The 18,027-nt window shown below is 32.6% G+C and overlaps 1 protein-coding gene across 1 annotated transcript in view; it reads left to right on the top strand.

Moving 5' to 3' along the window:
- LOC111059834 (intersectin-1) overlaps positions 1-17,425 on the top strand; it is a 39,075-nt gene extending 21,650 nt beyond the window's left edge. The window contains exons 9-14 of the mRNA XM_039422129.1: positions 1,391-1,525; positions 2,909-3,110; positions 3,841-3,921; positions 11,791-11,961; positions 14,651-14,829; positions 17,075-17,425. Coding sequence (XP_039278063.1) covers positions 1,391-1,525; positions 2,909-3,110; positions 3,841-3,921; positions 11,791-11,961; positions 14,651-14,799 — 738 coding nt within the window. The 3' untranslated portion in view covers positions 14,800-14,829; positions 17,075-17,425. The remainder of the gene's footprint in view (positions 1-1,390; positions 1,526-2,908; positions 3,111-3,840; positions 3,922-11,790; positions 11,962-14,650; positions 14,830-17,074) is intronic.
- The last annotated feature ends 602 nt before the right edge of the window (positions 17,426-18,027 follow it).

The following is an 18,027-nucleotide window of genomic DNA, read 5'->3' as shown; positions in this document are numbered from 1 at the left end:
GAACACCTGAATCACAGCTCTCCAAATCAATGGATAGGCCGAGGTGGGCAAGTACCATGGCCAGCTAGGTCACCACACTTAAATCCTTTGGATTTTTATTTTTGGGGACACTTGAAAACCTTAGTATACTATACTCCAATTGATACCATTGAAGAACTCCGATTAAGGATTTTGAACGGAATAGAAATGATAAAGCAGACTCCTGAAATATTTTAACGGGTCCGACAATCGATGAGAAGACGTCTGAACATATGCATTAAGAACAACGGAGGTCACTTTGAACATCGTCTTTAGTCTTTTGGTATAAGTTTAATGTCATTTAGATATGTTACTTTCATATAAAAATAAAACTTTTCATAAAAAAACCGAATATTTTATTTGCAATCAGCTACAACCTATGAGTTATTAGTTCTCTCCTCATAAAACAGCAAATTTTTGTGGTGTAATGTACAACAATGAATACATTTTATTCAACTTTTATTTAAATTTAGTTTACACAGCTTACATAATTCTTCTCAGAATTAATTCTCTACAATTTTTATTGCAAACAAATTATTTGTTTACTGGTCATTAAAGAAAGTTATTTGGCATCAAACGTAGAAGTATGTGTTTTTCTTCTTAGATTTTTGCATATTTCAACTTTTTTCTCAAAAACTACTCACACTACAGCTTCCAGACTAGTTTTATTCAATTTTTCAGATATTTTTTTCAAAAACTAGTCCCCAAACAAATTCAGCATCGGTGTATTTCACCAGAAGAACTGAATTCCGGGCGAAATCTTTCACTCTGTATAGCTCGCTAATGAAGCGTTTATGGATACAGTATGTTTATGGGGAGCTTTTTTTCTTATTTTTACCTCTAATACCACATATTAAATTATTTTACCATATATTAAGAATCATCCTGTATATAGTGATATCGGAGTATAGAGGAATTCCTTTTCCTTTCATATTATCCTTAAAATGCAAAATTTTCAAAAAAACCTTGTGTATTCACCGACGCGCAGTTGAAAAAGGAATATTCATGCCAAATCTCATCGAATTCTATCAACGCGTTTGGCCGTAATCGCGTTACATACAGACCGACAAAAGCAAATCGAGTTGAAACATAGACCTCACTACGTTCGATCAAATAGTTTTAAGAAGAGAAATTCCTGTATGGTTGAACGTAATAATTCCTTTGGGAGGTCATTTTATACCAATTTCAGATCTAAGGGCGAGATCGTATTAAGTTTGTTCATTGGATGTTTCTTTACTTTGTATTGTTTGTTAATGTAAAATGTATTACACTGATCTGTTTATTGGTTTCAACTTTGTGAACAAGGAATTCCAATAATAATTATTGATAGTTTTTAAAATTAAGTTATTAATTTAATAACTTACTGTTTCAGACAAAAAGTGGAAAGCAACTGGTTGGATTCTTACTGAATGACTTCCTTCTGCTGGCCCAACCTCACAGACCGCTTGTCGACAATCAGTTCAACTTTGAACGATATTCGAATTGTGTATTCAGAATATACAAAGAGGTAATTACTTAGCTTCTAGTTTACCAAGCGATTCAAAACAATATCTAAAATAAATTCATCTATACTATATACAAAAGAAGGAACTGGCTATACTGGATACGAAGGTGTTATATGTTTGATGCATCATCACGTCTGTATTCTTGAACTGATAAACTCGAAATTTTGCATAAATATTCTTAATTTACCGAGAATAGTTATAGGCCTAGGCTCATGGAAGCGACTGATCCGAAACGCCGACCTCACCTGAGTGGGAAAAGGCTGAGGAGAAGAAGAAGAAGAAGAAGAAGAAGAAGAAGGAGTTATAGGCCTATGTTCAGTTCTTCAAGATTTCAGTACGACATTGTAATTGTAATTTATTTAGGCGACATGCCTTCAGTTTGTCAAGTTTTCAATTCGTCATGTTTCAAGTTTGTTATACTTTACTTGAGAGTGGTCATAGATAACGTAGTGTATTCCACGGCTTCATCTTCTATATTAATTTTAGAATGTGCTCCGATAATATGATTTGTAATTGTATTAATAAATAAAATAAATAATATCTGCAACCCGATTACATCTTGATAGCAGTAGATAGATAAAAAGCATTTGTATTTGATATACCGGTATCAGCTATCCTCTATAAGAAAGCAGTGGCAAGGTAGAGAATCAGCAACGTTGTTCTTCTATCTTTCCCTACTTCCATTATAACATCACCATAGAAGGAATACTATTTTTTGTGTTTTCCTATGCACCGCAATTACAATTTAGTAACTATTGGTTTTCAGATGGAAATAAGTTGGAAATTACATTTGTTCAATGCTAATTAATTAATTATTATTAAACGAAAATTCCAATTAAATGCTGTAGATCACCCCGAAGACTTCTGCTACTGCAAATATTGACAACAGGGTAAACAGGGGTGATTTACACCATTTAATTGGGATTTTCGTTTAATAATCACCATTCATTAATTAGCATTTGAACAAATGCAACTTCTAACTTATTTCCATCTGTAGACTGGCTGCCCGCTATGCTTTCTTTGTATGAAATGAGCGCTGCTATCCAGAGATTGTCAGTTGGTGTAAGGGTAAGCATTCTTACCGGCAATTAGGAGGTACTGGGTTCGATTCCCGGATGATAAAAATTTTTGTATAGTAGCGCGCATCGAATTTCCATCTAGCTGTTTACCCTGTTGTCAATATTTGCAGTAGCAGAAGTCTTCGAGGTGAATTACAGCATTTAATTGGGATTTTTGTTTAATAATAATTATAATTAATTATTGTGGGGATATTCAAAAATCTACAAACTAAGCGGTTAAATTTTTAATATTTATTTCGGGGTGATTTACAGCATTTAATTGGGATTTTCGTTGAAATAATAATTATTATTGGTTTTGTTTTGCAGCCTTTACTTCTGATTGACACTGCAATCCATAACAGTCCAAGCAGTCCAGACTTGATAGAACTGAAACTGGAGTACAACAAGATTGTCTACAACTTGAGTGCAAACAGTGTTAACGAGAGAAATCTCTGGCTGAAGAAGATCGGCGAGGCACAGAAAGAGTTGATGCACCGTCAAAAGTGTCATCTTCAGAGGCAGCAATCCAGTGAGTAGTTTCTTAATAAAATTTTTACTTCTCAAATATCTAAGTTACATATCATTCATCCAATATATCCAAATGAATCGTTAGGAATTGCTTTATTCATAAAGCTTCTCAAAACTACATATTATTCTTCTAATACAAATGAATGGCTAGGAATTGCTCTAAGGCTGTGCAAAGGATAAAAATACAATAAATACATCATCAAAATGATAGGATAAAAAAATAACATAGCCTTATGCTATTTCTATCCTAAATTTTGATAACTTTACACATAGTCCGAAATAGGTTAAGTCTTGTAGTTGTTCACTTCACAAAATTTTCAGTCCGCTTAATTATTTTCACAAAGTAGTTTTTTAAATTTAGATGCTTCAAACCAAACATTAAGGCTGTGCGAAGGCTAAAAATAAACTTTCTACTGGTGATATTTTTCAAAGTTTTTCAATTTGTGTATCATCAAGCTATGAAAGTTTTCTCAGGAAAACATTTTTTCCCGACCATTACTTTTAAAAATATGAGCGCCTAAAGTTTTATGGACAGAACATTTCAAATTCTGTAAGAGATAGATCCATGAGATTTAGAGGATAAATTCTTCATGGTCTTGTTGATCGAATAAAACAAAAATTTTCTGAAAAAATCAATTTTTGAGAATGTAATTCAATATTTACTAAAAATGACCAAAAATAACTTAGAATGAAAAACTAAATATTATGATATTTACTGTGGTATTGAACAGAACAAGCGAAATTCGGAGCAGTCGGCAGAATTCTTGTAGCTGTTTTGGAAGGAAGAAGTCTGAAACCATCCCCTGCTGCTGGTAAGGAATGTTGCAAGGAATGTTGCAAGGAGTGTTGCAAGAAATGCATGCCACAATTATTGCAAATTGCACTTTGGAATTTTTGGATGGTAGCATGATCTCACAAGTAGAAGTTTTATCGAATGTATCTCTACTCATATCACCACTTGCATAGCCACCTCTAATACAAGGCCCTGGCCTACGATATTGCAACGCCGCAGTGTAGGTCTAGAATCTAATACATGATTGAAAAGATTTAAAAAATACCAGATGATCTTTTTCACCAATCATGTATTAAATTCTAGGCCTACACTGCGATATCGTAGGCTAAGGCCTTGTATTAGAGGTGGCTATGCCACTTGGTATCGTTTCAAGATCACTGTAGATATTTGTTTTAATAACTGCATCTCTATATTTCATAATACTTCTCTAAAATTAGCATTGCTTCAAAAATACTAGATAATTGTTTTAATAACTGCATCTCTATATTTCATACTAATTTTTTTCCCTGATAGTGATGCATTAGCTTGATTGTTTAGGTGAGGCGATGGCTAATTTATTAGCTATCACTCAGGCCTAGTCCACACTCTCGCCAAGTCGCTCGTCATGCCACGTTGGTCTTGCCATCCAGACTGCAATGTGACCATTTGTGGATGCTCGGCTGGCCACTCGCCTTCACTTGGCTGGCCTACGCTCGCCTCCTCTCGAATAAAATCGGCAAATGAAGCCGAGAGCTGGCAAAGCAGCTATCCACATTCTCGCGTTCGTCGTCATTTGTACGCACTTGGCGAGAGTTTGGATGCGACAGCTTGATGTAAATGTATCACTATTTTTCATTTATTGTACACGGTACTCTCTTTGTAGCATTTGCAGGGATCCATTAGCTATAACTTGAACAAAAGTTTAATCTTATGATTTAATTTCAACAATTAATAAAAATCATCCACACATATTAATCGTAAAGCCCTGCACACACACCTCGATTTCTGCTTGTGCGGTATTTTGCCGTCCTTATAAATTCCATTAGATTAAACAGATGATGTTTGTCAAGCTCCGTTTAATCTGATAGAATTCATAAGGACGGCAAAATATCGTACGAACAAAAATCGAGGTGTGTGTGCGGGGCTTTACTATGCAAGTAGTAAGTTACATTATGTTTGTAGGTTATCATAAACCTATGAATAGCATGGGATTTATTAAATATTTCTGTAAATTCAGTATTCTTCCATTGTATCATAATATACTGATAACTGTATTTTGATATCCCATGATACTTCATAGCTCCTTAGAAGTTTGTTTTAATATTTTTGTAAATACTCTTCCAATAACTGATAAAGTCTGTATCCTTAATAGTCCATGATACTTCACAATTCTTTAGAAGAAAATCATAGCGGTAACTCTCAACTTATTGCAAATTTTTCACCTTTTTTGGTTCTATGATTTTTAATTGAAATGATAGCTCACTATATAGTGAGGTCCACGTTATAATGGCAGTGGATGAAGATAGAAGAATAGCGATGCCGATTCTGTTCCTTAATTAATTATATTCCTACACTGTCAAAAACATAATTGGCATCGTTGTGAATCTAGAAAAGGATAGTACCACCGGCTTTGTCGAATGATAGACATGGATAGCAAAACCAAAGTTGATCAAATACTGTCATTATAACGTGGACCTCACTATAGTACTAATATAAAATAGTACTGTAAGCTTTTATCAGTGTAACAAAAAAATCCACCCTTTTGAATCTCCCCGCTCTTCCAAAATACAACTACTTTCCTGAGCTTAATATTCCAGTCAGTATACATTTCTTCTTTATTGGCAATCATATTATTATTTTAAATTTTTTATACTATTCGGTTACAAGCTGATAGAAAAATGTTTCCTGATAACAAAATAAACGGATAATTATGAACTTTCATTTTTCAAGAACTTGGTGTGACTAAGTAGGTTATTAAATTCGAATCTAACATGAGTTGTATGTTTATATTGTTGTTGTTTGATAGTTGTATTTTTTACTGTTTTTGAGTGCCATAGATTGTTACAATATAATTATTACAAAAACTATTTTGGTTTATGAATCAAATTGTTCAATTTTTGTTCTACCAACAACACACTTTCCTTTTGGTTAAGATCTCCATAATTTCAGTAGGTTCATCTTTCTGTAGTTTTTGCCATTCTCAAAATAGTTTTGATGAATCAGATTGATTGGTGATTGGTATTCATCCCTTCGTTCAATTTTAGGAATCGTTTTTCAATTAAGGCTCTAGTACTCTCATGCACAGCAAATCCATAATTAACATATTTACTGCATTTGGAATATTTTATTTATTTAGCGTATGGCAGATATATAACAAATATATAGCTCATGATTCTCAAATGCCTACATATACACTGTATACAGTATTTCCAATTTCTTTGGGATTTTGTGTAGTTTTCGGTCAGGAGAACATAAGTTTGTCTGACCATCATTATGAATAATGAATAATATTCATTTTATTATATTATGAATAATATTTGGAATATTAGTCTCATGTTTTGTTGATAGTATTGCCTCCAATATATGAATAGTAATGACATGATATATTATGGTTATGATATCTTATAATTTATAATGTTACAATAATAGCTGACGCTTATATCAATTCATTCAATCATCTAGAATTACACAACCACAGAACTTACACACTCTAGATTACTCTAGAAAAGTACCACAGGCCAAAGTCCAAAACGGTTTCAATTATTCTAATTAATACAACAGTCCAAATGTAGCTAGATTATATGTCACTATCTTATAAACTCAAAATTGAAGGTACTTAGATTTACAAAAAATATTCAGTTAAAAAAGGGCATGAGTGCTCGAAACTATAGTGAGGTCCACGTTATAATGGCAGTGGAGAAAGATAGGAGAAAAACGTTGCCGAACTTCTGTCTTGTCAATGCCTTCTGTAGACGGTAGCAGATGTATATCAACTGTTCATTCTCGTTTAAAACAATCAATTATATTTTATCAAGCAATAAATTAAACTTTTCAATAATTTCATAATGAATTTACATCTTGTCAATGCCTTCTATAGACGGTAGCAGATGTATATCAACTGTTCATTCTCGTTTAAAATAATCAATTATATTTTATCAAGCAATAAATTATATTTTTCAATAATTTCATATTAAATTTACATAATTAAGTTTGAAATATTATGTTAATTGATTATCAATTCTACATTGTTGAAAGACGATCTGGCTACAGAGCAAAGCGAGAAAGAGATATCGCTATCCGCTTTGTTGAATGATATACAAGGATAGTAATAATACCATTGCTAATCGAACACTGCCATTATAACGTGGACCTCACTATAGTTGTGTCAATTTAGAAAAGTATTGAAATGGTAGAGTACTAGTAGTTTCCATTATAACATTATAATTACAAAAATCATTTGGTGCATTTTCATTTAATGTTGGTATTGTAATAGATAAATTTATTCCAATAATAGAACACTAGAATTTTGTCTAAAAATATCACTAATGTATCATAAAAATTCATGCTTATTGCTCTCTGGTAAAAGTTCATGGTAAAATGTGTCTTCATTTATTCTCTATTCATTCTCATCTATCATAATATTTGCTCTTTCATCCTCATTTTAGTGATCATTACTGATGCTGTGGGAGTGCTTCATTTGGTTATAGTTTGTGGGGAGGAGGTGTTGAAGGAAAATTATACTAAAGGTAAACATAATATTTCAATTGAAAATGTGATTGTCGGTATGTTGTTATTGTTTTTCTATTAGAGACGAGTGATAAGTACTCTGATACATTTATTTTGGTATGATCGATTCAATCGATGTTATTAAATGAATGTACTCTGCTATCAAATACAAAAATGTATTTGTGAAACTCTTGGTAAAGTAGTATACCTTCAAAAATAGCTTAGTTGAATACTCTCTCTTGGTGTAACTTAGGTACAGTTCATATCTCGTAACCTTAAATTTTAAAGTATTACAGTAATCTAAAATCCTAGCAACAGACCTTTATGGATAGAACCTCACCAATTTATCAAGTCCTCAGTTTTCCTCAATTTTAAATCTTTGCTTATTCATCAAAGGTGTGATCAACATACTTTTACATCCTCTTATCCTATTATATTGTTATAGCAAGTCTACCAATACTTTTTTATTGTATATTCACTTTGTATTATGCTTACTTTTTTACTAAACAGTGTTTAATGTTTTAGTTGGTGCATGTTCAACTTTGTTTTTCAATTTTATACTGGCATAATCTTACCAGCTCTAATACCTTACTAGCTGCATGCATCTGAATTGTTTGACTGTTGACTAATTTTTATCTACTTTTTATTCACGTTATGCATTTATTTTATTTTCACCAATGTAAATAACTACTCATTTTTCTGTATCTATAGTGTATTAATGGAAAGTCTAGGCCCGGTTGCACAAAAGCCTGATGATTTTAATCACGATTAAATGCCTCGAGAACCAATCAGAGAAGGATTTCTTGGGAAGAAGGCTTCTCTGATTGGTTCTCGTTGAATTCAATCTCGATTAAAATTTAACAGGCTCTTGTGCAACCGGCACTGTGTTATCTAGCAACTGACTCCTATATTCTCCACTAACCCTAGTATCTTCATCTAATCCTATATTTGGTACTGTACTGTTTATCAGATTATCAGATGGAAGATTTCTCCAATTCCAATAGAGGGAAATTTTTCAATGTTTTTTGAGACTAATATAAGTACCGTAGGCTACTGTAGTCTCAAGTCTATCCTCTTCATTTTCTATGAGATCTCCTTTTATGACTGTGTCTGATTTTTGGTTATGATCTCATTTCAAATATTTTTGTTGATAATTATTGAAACGTTTTATCTTAGGCTAGTTTCACACTCATTCGGTTCGTTTCGTTTTCGGCAAATTCCGAAACGATAATTCGGTTTGAATTCGGTACTGAATAGAAACCGCATAGAACCGAACGCCCACTTGACTCCAATAAATCAATAGGTTTCAATCGTTGCTAGCGAGAGGCTACTTTCACACACTTTCGGTTCGGTTCGGTTCGTTTCGTTTTCGGTTCGTTTTCGGCAAATTCTGATAAGTGTGAAACGATGATTCGGTTTGAATTCGGTACCGAATAGCAACCGCATAGCACCGAACGCCCCATCGACACGAATAGGTTTCATCATATTCGAATTCGTTGCTAGGGAAACAGGAAAAAAACAAAGTATTTTAAACACGCTTGCCTTTTTTTTTTATTTTAACCTGATATCGTGATTATCTGATTCAAAATATTCCAAGTCAAAATCATATGGTCAATTCATTTCTGTTAGTTCACAGAAACATTTTTTTCTCAATGAATAGAATAGTTTGCTAAAAAATGAAAGATATAAATTAAAACTCAGGGAGAATTTTTTATTTTTTCACGAATATTACATAATTTTATCAGTGGAGAGTAGAGATGAAGTCTATATACCATGTGTCAAAACAAGGAACAAATTTTCAATTAAAAAAAATAATCTCTCTGAACATCCAAAATTAACATAATCAAAAAGAAACTATACAAATAATTCAAAATTTTTAATAAACTTAAAAATTTTGTTGTTCAAGAAATAACATCTTACAATTTAACACCAGCTGTTATATTTAAATATACCAGCATGAACTGTGAAAATCCAAACACAGCTGTGTTTGAGAAGAAAATACCTAATTAGAACCGTACGAATTAAAACCTGACATGTATGAAAGCCTCATTCGTTTTCGGTAACGAACCGAACCGAACCGAAAACGAACCGAACCGAATGAAACCGAATGCGTGTGAAGCTAGCCTTATAACACGATTTGAATATTCCATTTTAATGCAGAAAGGTTCTAAGGTGTAATGATTAAGATTTTGTTATTAATTTTATCCAAACTAGTTATAGTGCTCAGGGATATACCTTCAATACCTTCTGAGGAATTTTTGGGCTTTAAGCCTGTTGTTCCTCTCTCAATCATTCATAGTTGAGAATTATATTGTAGCCTATTAATGTATAAATAGATGAATGATACTAAATGAGGAATATGAATGAAGAATAATTGATTAATTTATTAGATTGTCCTTCATCAAGATTCTGCAGTTCAACTAAAAATACAAAAAACTCAATATTCACGTGAATGAATGTTAATTGGTCAACCAGAATGTTATTTGTCCATATTCCCCAGTCTAACTCTAATATATCACTGAAGAATTCCCTGAGAATCGAAACTAGTTCGGATAAAATACATAACATGTGGAACTGACAAAATCAACAAACTGACAAAGTCTTATTTTATCCTTCCTGTGTATCACGGAAAAATCCCTCAACATTTCTATGTCTAGTGTGAATTTTATAAATGTTGATGAATTATCAAGTTAATGAATTATCGTGTCTGTTGCATCAAATTCAAATTATCAAGTTAATGAATTATCGTGTCTGTTGCATCAAATTCAAATTATCAAGTTAATGAATTATCGTGTCTGTTGCATCAAATTCAAATTATGAAGCTAATGAATTATCGTGTATGTTGCATCAAATTCATTTATTTTGCCATAAAATAATGCAGATTGATGAAATAAATTCTAACTTACAAAATGGCACTACCGGCAAAGAGCAACTTGTGCGCCGGCAGTGAGTTCGAACAACTAGGTACAGCAAACATGTCAATAGAAATAAAAAGAGCTTATTCAAACCACTAAAATAAATAAAATTACGGAAACTAGGTCACATCTCAATCTTTACAAACGATAAGACAAAGTAACAAAACCACAAATGACAAATTCAAAAAGACAGAAACAAAAGGAAGCTAAGACAAATAATTTTTAAAATTTATAACACATGATTGAAACACTACAACAGAGAAAATATACATAGAAAAAAGTACACATACAAGAGTATACATAGAGAAAAGTGTGTTACTACAACATAATTGAAACATCATACTAATAATTTAAACTCCATCGTTTCTCTCTTACTACTACAACATAATTAAAACATCATACTAACGTCATAATTAAAACTTCATCGTTTCTCTCTCATGCATAAAATATAACATGAGCTATCTTCCTCTTATGTTTTTGATTGCATAAAATATAGGCCTAGCCTAGGTTATATCATAGACAAAATATAGCTTACGCTATCTTTTCTTTATGGCTATGCCCAATACAGGATCACCTTTCGGGAACTCCAAGTTTATTATGAATTACAATTAAAAAAATCAAAATTTCTATTCACAACTCAAAAAATTGAGGGTCTTACCAAACCCAAAGGTTTTCCGGCGGGTGCTCAATTAAAAGAAGAAACAAGTTACAACGGTTAAATAAACTTAGACAAAATAAATATGACACTTCAAAGATTTCTAGTAGAAGATTAAAGAAAACAAATACAAAGTGCAAAAAGAAAATGATAAAAATACATCAGATTTTTCTAGAGAATAATAAAAAAAGGAGAATAACGAAAATTTATTGGAAAGGAATGAAATGATAAAGAGGAAAAAGGAAAAATTATTTAACACTAGTATTAATACATTTTTTATTTGTATTTATTTCACTTTAGCTGCGTTTACACCAAAGTTATTAACAAAATGTTTATAACTTAATCCTCATAGATTCTATTAGATTGAACGGAACTTGACAAACACATATGTTCAACATGTGTATGATAAGTTACGTTCAATCTTGAAGAATCTATAAGGATTAAGTTATTAACATTTTGTTAATAACTTTGGTGTAAACGCAGCTTTACTTCGATAAATTTTGTTATTGTAGGCTACATGTGTTATGATGCACTCAAATAATCGCTTAATTTTTGTCCAATTTAATTCGTTTTTGAGGCAAGGTTTTGATTGTTGTGTATTTGTGTTGCCTAGGCAAGCGCGGAGTTTTCTGTGAAGTGAGCATGGGCTCCCAGGAGCACCGCACCCCCCTCACGTCACCCACCGAGCCCAAGTGGAATGCGTCGATGCAGTTCCTTGTCAAAGACGTCATGGAGGATGTGCTCTGTGTAACTGTATTCGACAAGGGACACTATTCGCCTGATGGTCAGTACAGACAATAACCTGATTTCTGTCACATGTAATCACTGTAATGACTCGAATTATTCCGGTTCATAAACAATAGATGGTGTATCATGCATACTGTAAACTTGCGGACTTGTTCATCATGATTCAGTCTTGAGCTGCGTTCACACCAAAGTTATTGACCGAGCGAAGTGAGGTCTAAGATTCAAGTAGACGGTTTGGCATTTTTCTTAATTTTTTAATGTTTATATGTTGCGCATTTACGGCGAAACGCGGTAATAGATTTCCATGAAATTTGACAGGTATGTTCCTTTTTAAATTGCGCGTCGACGTATATACAAGGTTTTTGGAAATTTTGCATTTTAAGGATAATATAAAAGGAAAATGGAGCCGCCTTCATTCGCCAATATTAGAGTAAAAATCAGACTATATAATTATTCATCATAAATCAGCTAACTAGTGGACTATAATACTACCCGTTCAAAAACATTGAACATCTTGAAAATGTATCTTTCCATCAACGTTGTAGATAGTTGCAGCCAGACCTGATAACAGCGCTCTCACTCACATTCCGGGACGACACGTCACGGTACGATAGGACAGAAAGCTCTATGTTCATTTAGGATTTTCTCTAGACATTTTAAATTGATAAACTATTTATTAATTTTTGAGAAAACACAACAACAGGTCAATGTAACTTTCTGAGCGCGAGGTCTACTGTTCACAGAACTACTAGTTAACAAAATGTTAAAAACCTAATCCTATAGATTTCTATTAGATTGAACATAACTTATCATACACATCAGTGGCGGCGCTTGACTTGAACAGTTGGGTGGGCCAGTGGTGGGAATTGTTGGGGAGGCTGAAAGTGGGGGTGCTTTATGAAGCATTTTCAACTTTACAAGTTGTTACAAAGGTAGTTTATGACATTATCCTATGAACTAAATTAAAACAATATAATATAACCCACCAAAAGACTTTTCAAAGTAGACACTACAATTGGATTATTGATAAACTAATATTAATCTATGCAAATATTAGCACAAAAGTAGGTAAAAGTACCAACTTATTACTTTATAAAATGATAAAACAACCTGTTTGCCAATTCGGATGCAATTTACATGATGGGATGTAAAAACGCTATACTAGCGCTGAGCAGTCCAAGCGAGAATAGTGTGAATCAATATCGAATGGGCCAGCTCATCATATACTGGCCCACTTGCTCCGTATACTGATGCATTACTCCCAGCCAGTCCAGCGCCGCCGGCTTGCATTGCCTCGCCAATACGTTCTTATGAGAGCAAGAAGGGCCTCAATTGTTGGGCCCTTTAATGTGCTACGCAATAATTCGTGGCCATCGTTGAACTCGTACGTATTCTACGTTGGCCACGGATGATTTGCATGGTATTTCAACGAGAGTTTTCTCCAGTTGACAGTTCAAAATTAATTTATATTGTATTTCATTGAACAACTAACCTAAAACATTTAAAAATGTACTTTACTGTTTCATTTGGGTGGGCCCGGCCCCCGGCCCACTTGGCCCTTATGGAAGCACCGCCACTGATACACATGATGAACATAATATGTGTTTGTCAAGTTCCGTTCAATCTAATAGAATCTAAAAGGATTAAGCTATTAACATTTTGTTAATAACTTTGGTGTAAACGCAGCTTTATTAATAGTAGATCTAAGTAATCACTTTTATTTTTGGGGCTACTGAAATATGGAAACACAATAAAAGTTATCTAGTAGGTACTTTTTTATTTTATCACAACACAACTAGTTTCAACTCTTCAAGGCCCATTTTCAAGTGTAAATAGTTGATAATAGATTTCAAACCTTTTTATCAGCAGTTTTTTCCAAACAACTGTCATGATAACGAAGATTCTATTAAAGGTGATTGTTTATTGGAAAAAACTGGAGTCAGATTATTTGAAAGACTGGTTGATGTTTATTGGAAAAACTGGAGTCAGATTATTTGAAAGACTGGTTGAATCGAAATTAACATAAAAATAGATCACAATTGATTTGCTATTACAATATTTCACCCAATCGTACAATTATTATCATTAGATGAGTTATCAATGAACGACTCTTCCAATATTACGATTTATTCAATGATTACAATTCATTCAATCTTACAATTTATTGTTATCATTAGATGAGTTATCAATGGTTGACTCTTACAATATTACGATTTTTTCAATCATTACGATCCATTCACTCTTACGATTATTATAATTACATGATTTATCACTTTCCCCGTTTATTGAATTGAACTGGTTCAATGGATGTTTCTCATTTCGATAATAGTATAATTATCATATTGTAATCAAAACTCAACAGTTGTGTTATTAATGCTACATCATTATTATTTTATCAATGGACGTCTTTTCAAGTTTGTTCTCTATTTTTACAAAAAGCATATCATTTATATTATATTGATTGAAAAAACACTCAACAGTTCAGTTCTCAATGTTACTTGAGTTCACATACAGACTGTGTCCATCGTGAATGATTTCTCATCACCTTATTTATGTCGTCACATCACGTAGTCATTAATCGTTTTAAAATGACACATAAACTAGCTACACTTGGACTGTCGTATAAATTAGAACTGGCATGTATTGGGATTGAGCCTGCGGTACTTTTCTGGAAGTGTGTTATGTTGAGTAATTGAATAAATTATAAAAAATGTGGTTATTTGCAGAATTTTTGGGAAGAACTGAGTTGAGAGTGAGTGATATACTGGATGTGACAAGGGATACACCAGGACCAATCACCCGGTGGCTACCTCTGTATGAAGTCGAATCTGGACAGATCTCCCTCAAAATAAGTCTGGTTTTATTCGAAAAATGAAAGACATCTCTCATCGAGTCAACGAACAAGGTCAGTCAGCCAAGTTATTCAACCTGATTAAATCGAAATTAACATAAAAACAATTCAGGAATTGATTTGCTATTACAATATTTCATCCAATCGTACAATTATTATCATTAGATGAGATATCAATGGACGACTCTTCCAATACTACAATTTATTCAATAATTACAATTCATTCAATCTGACAGTTATTATCATTACGTGAGTTATCAATGGACCTATTAATTCTCTCTACTTACACATCTGTACCAGGTTTCCGTGCAAATATTGTTCTTCCAGACCAATCTAATTAAGTAGCAATGAGACATTGCTCATTCAGTGTCCAGCTCATATGAAAGTTCAAAGTTGGAAGTATGTTGAAAAAACACAGTTTCATCTTGGTCATATCCACATTTATTAGGTTGTACACAGGACTGGAGTTTCATGTTGAAACAACACATCCTCAGCTCAGCTGATGTACTGTGTTTGCTTCAACACGAAATTTCAGTCCTGTATACAAATCCAATAAATGTGGATAATGGCATTGATTATAACAATTACGGAGAAATTTCACAATATTAATTCCTATTCAAAATATTTATTTATTTATTTATTTAACATTGTTACATACAATATAATTCTCAACTATGAATGATGGGAAAGGAACAACAGGCTTAAAGCCAAAAATTGCTCCTTTCCCAAATTAGATTGTCCAAAAATAGGTTTTGTTTACACTTTATGATTTTTGTCCAATTTTGAGAGTATGTTGGAGTATGTTGCTTTATACACAAAAAATGATAATATTATATACAAAAATATTGCAAATCACTTCTTCACGTCTATCAGTCACTTACAGTTGAGAATAGATTAAAGGTTTTGTGTTTAAAGGGTAACGGCTTATTTATTATCTTGGTCTTGAACCAATTTATATTTATTTAGCGTATGGCAGATACGCATCACATATAAAGCTCATGAGTGTCAAATGTCACATATACACTATATTTTTTCAATTTCTTCAAGAGGTTGTGTAGTTTTTGGTCAGGAGAACATAAGTTTGTCCGACCGCCATTATATGCTAGTCCATTTTTAGCGTTACCCAATGTGCACCATGGAGGCGAACTAGCGTTACACATATTTAAGAAATAAATATAAAATTCTTTAACCAATGTGTGATCTGATATAGCCTAATAAAGATTTATTATTTTGAAAAAAGCCCAAACAATCAAAATAAACATTCTTACATTTTTAATTTATATCTTTTCTGTATAGGGCTACTTTTTATAGAAATAGAAAGAAAAAGAAAAATCTCAGTACCCTTTTTGAATTATTTAATCACAACATATTTCGGACATTGATGCCATTTTCAAGTGATATGAAGTAAATAAATAAATACTGCTGAAAGATTCTAATTTTGATCATATATTAGTGTATTCATATGATTTTATGAACTAAAACTATAAATTGTGGATTTATATTCGCATGATTCTATCAAAAATGGGGTTATTGGGTCTAATTGGATTAAGTCAAGTTTTACATTTTTAATTTTGAAGATAATGCATGAATTCACTTCTCAATTGAATTAATGTATTTTTTATTGTATGTATTAGCCTATACTCTAAAATATACTTTTTATAAATTTAGTGCCGGTTCCGAGCTCGGGATTTAGCTATTTTCTAGACTTTAAACAGGTGGAGTCAGAAAATTGGCTTTCCGAAACGGGGCGTAGTGGTAGTCATAGTCAAAGTCACGTTTAAATTAAATTTCGAAAAACTAGAAAATTGAACACAAAATAAAATGAAGAGAAAATAGTGTAAAGTTTAAGCTATTTTGAATCATTTAGGAATGTTTCATTACGTCAAGGATAAACGTTTCCATTCATAGAAATGAGAAAATAAATATATATTTTGCTTCGACTATTTACTGCGACTACGTCCCGTTTTGGAAAGCCAATTTTCTGACTCCAGCTGTTTAAAGTCTAGAACTTACCTAAATCCCGAGCTCGGAAACCGGCCCATAAACTGCGTTTACACCAAAGTTATTAACTAAATGTTGAATAAATTAATCCTTATAGATTCTATTAGATTAGACGGAACTTGACAAACACATATGTTCATCATGTGTATGATAAGTTATGTTCAATCTAATAGAATCTATAAGGACAAAAAAAAACATTTTGTTAATAACAGCATTGGTGTAAACGCAGCTTTAGCGTATTAATATTGAGTCTCATCTCTCGACTTGTTTAACAAGTATTGTCTGTCGTGTGTTTCAGGCTGAGAATTAAGTTCAATCAAAATAGAAGATGACAACGTTTGTCGGGCAGCACCTTATGCCTTAAGGGTGAACGAAGTAGAAAAACTACGGTACCTTGCTTTACGGTAAGCGGAGTTGAAAAGCCTCTGAAGGATCTCCTTTGGCTCAATGTCATTCATTTCTCATTGGAAAACACTTTCTTGATTCACGAACCACCGTACTTATCCAAACTAAATTACAGTTTACCTCATCACACATTGTACACAGTGTGTTGTCTTGGAAACTTTCTATAAGCTTTTTTTTATAAAATCTGATGACTGCAAACGGTTTTAACCAAGGAATGTAGAATAGATACATTGGTTTTAACCGTTTAAGGGTGTGCAAAAGCTAAACATAAACTTTCTACTGGTGAGATTTTTGTCAACGTTTTTCAATTTGTTCACTATCAAGCTATCAAAATGAAAACGTTTTCTCAGGAAAATATTTTTTTCCGATCATTACTTTTTGAGATATGAGCGCCTAAAGTTTAAATTTTGGGACAGAACATTTCAAATACTGTAAGAGATATATCCATGAGATTTAGAGGATAGATTCTTCATGGTATTGTTGATCTAGTAAAACAAAAATTTTCTGAAACTATCAATTTTTGAGAATGTTATCCAATTTACCAAAATTGACCCAACTAAAAGTTATTTTTGGTCATTTTTAGTAAATTGAATAACTTACTCAAAAATTGATAGTTTCAGAAAATTTTTGTTCTACTAGATCAACAATACCATGAAGATACTATCCTCTAAATCTCATGGATATATATCTCTTACCGTATTTGAAATGTTCTGTCCCAAAACTTTAAACTTTAGGCGCTCATATCTCAAAAAGTAATGATCGGAAAAAATATTTTCCTGAGAAAACGTTTTCCTCCTGGTGCTATTTTCAAAGTTTTCCTATTTGTATACTATCAAGCTATCAAAA

The sequence above is a fragment of the Nilaparvata lugens genome, chromosome 2 (genome assembly GCF_014356525.2).
Source record: "Nilaparvata lugens isolate BPH chromosome 2, ASM1435652v1, whole genome shotgun sequence".
NCBI classification, from domain to species: domain Eukaryota; kingdom Metazoa; phylum Arthropoda; class Insecta; order Hemiptera; family Delphacidae; genus Nilaparvata; species Nilaparvata lugens.
This window is presented reverse-complemented; position numbering and strand designations above follow the sequence as displayed.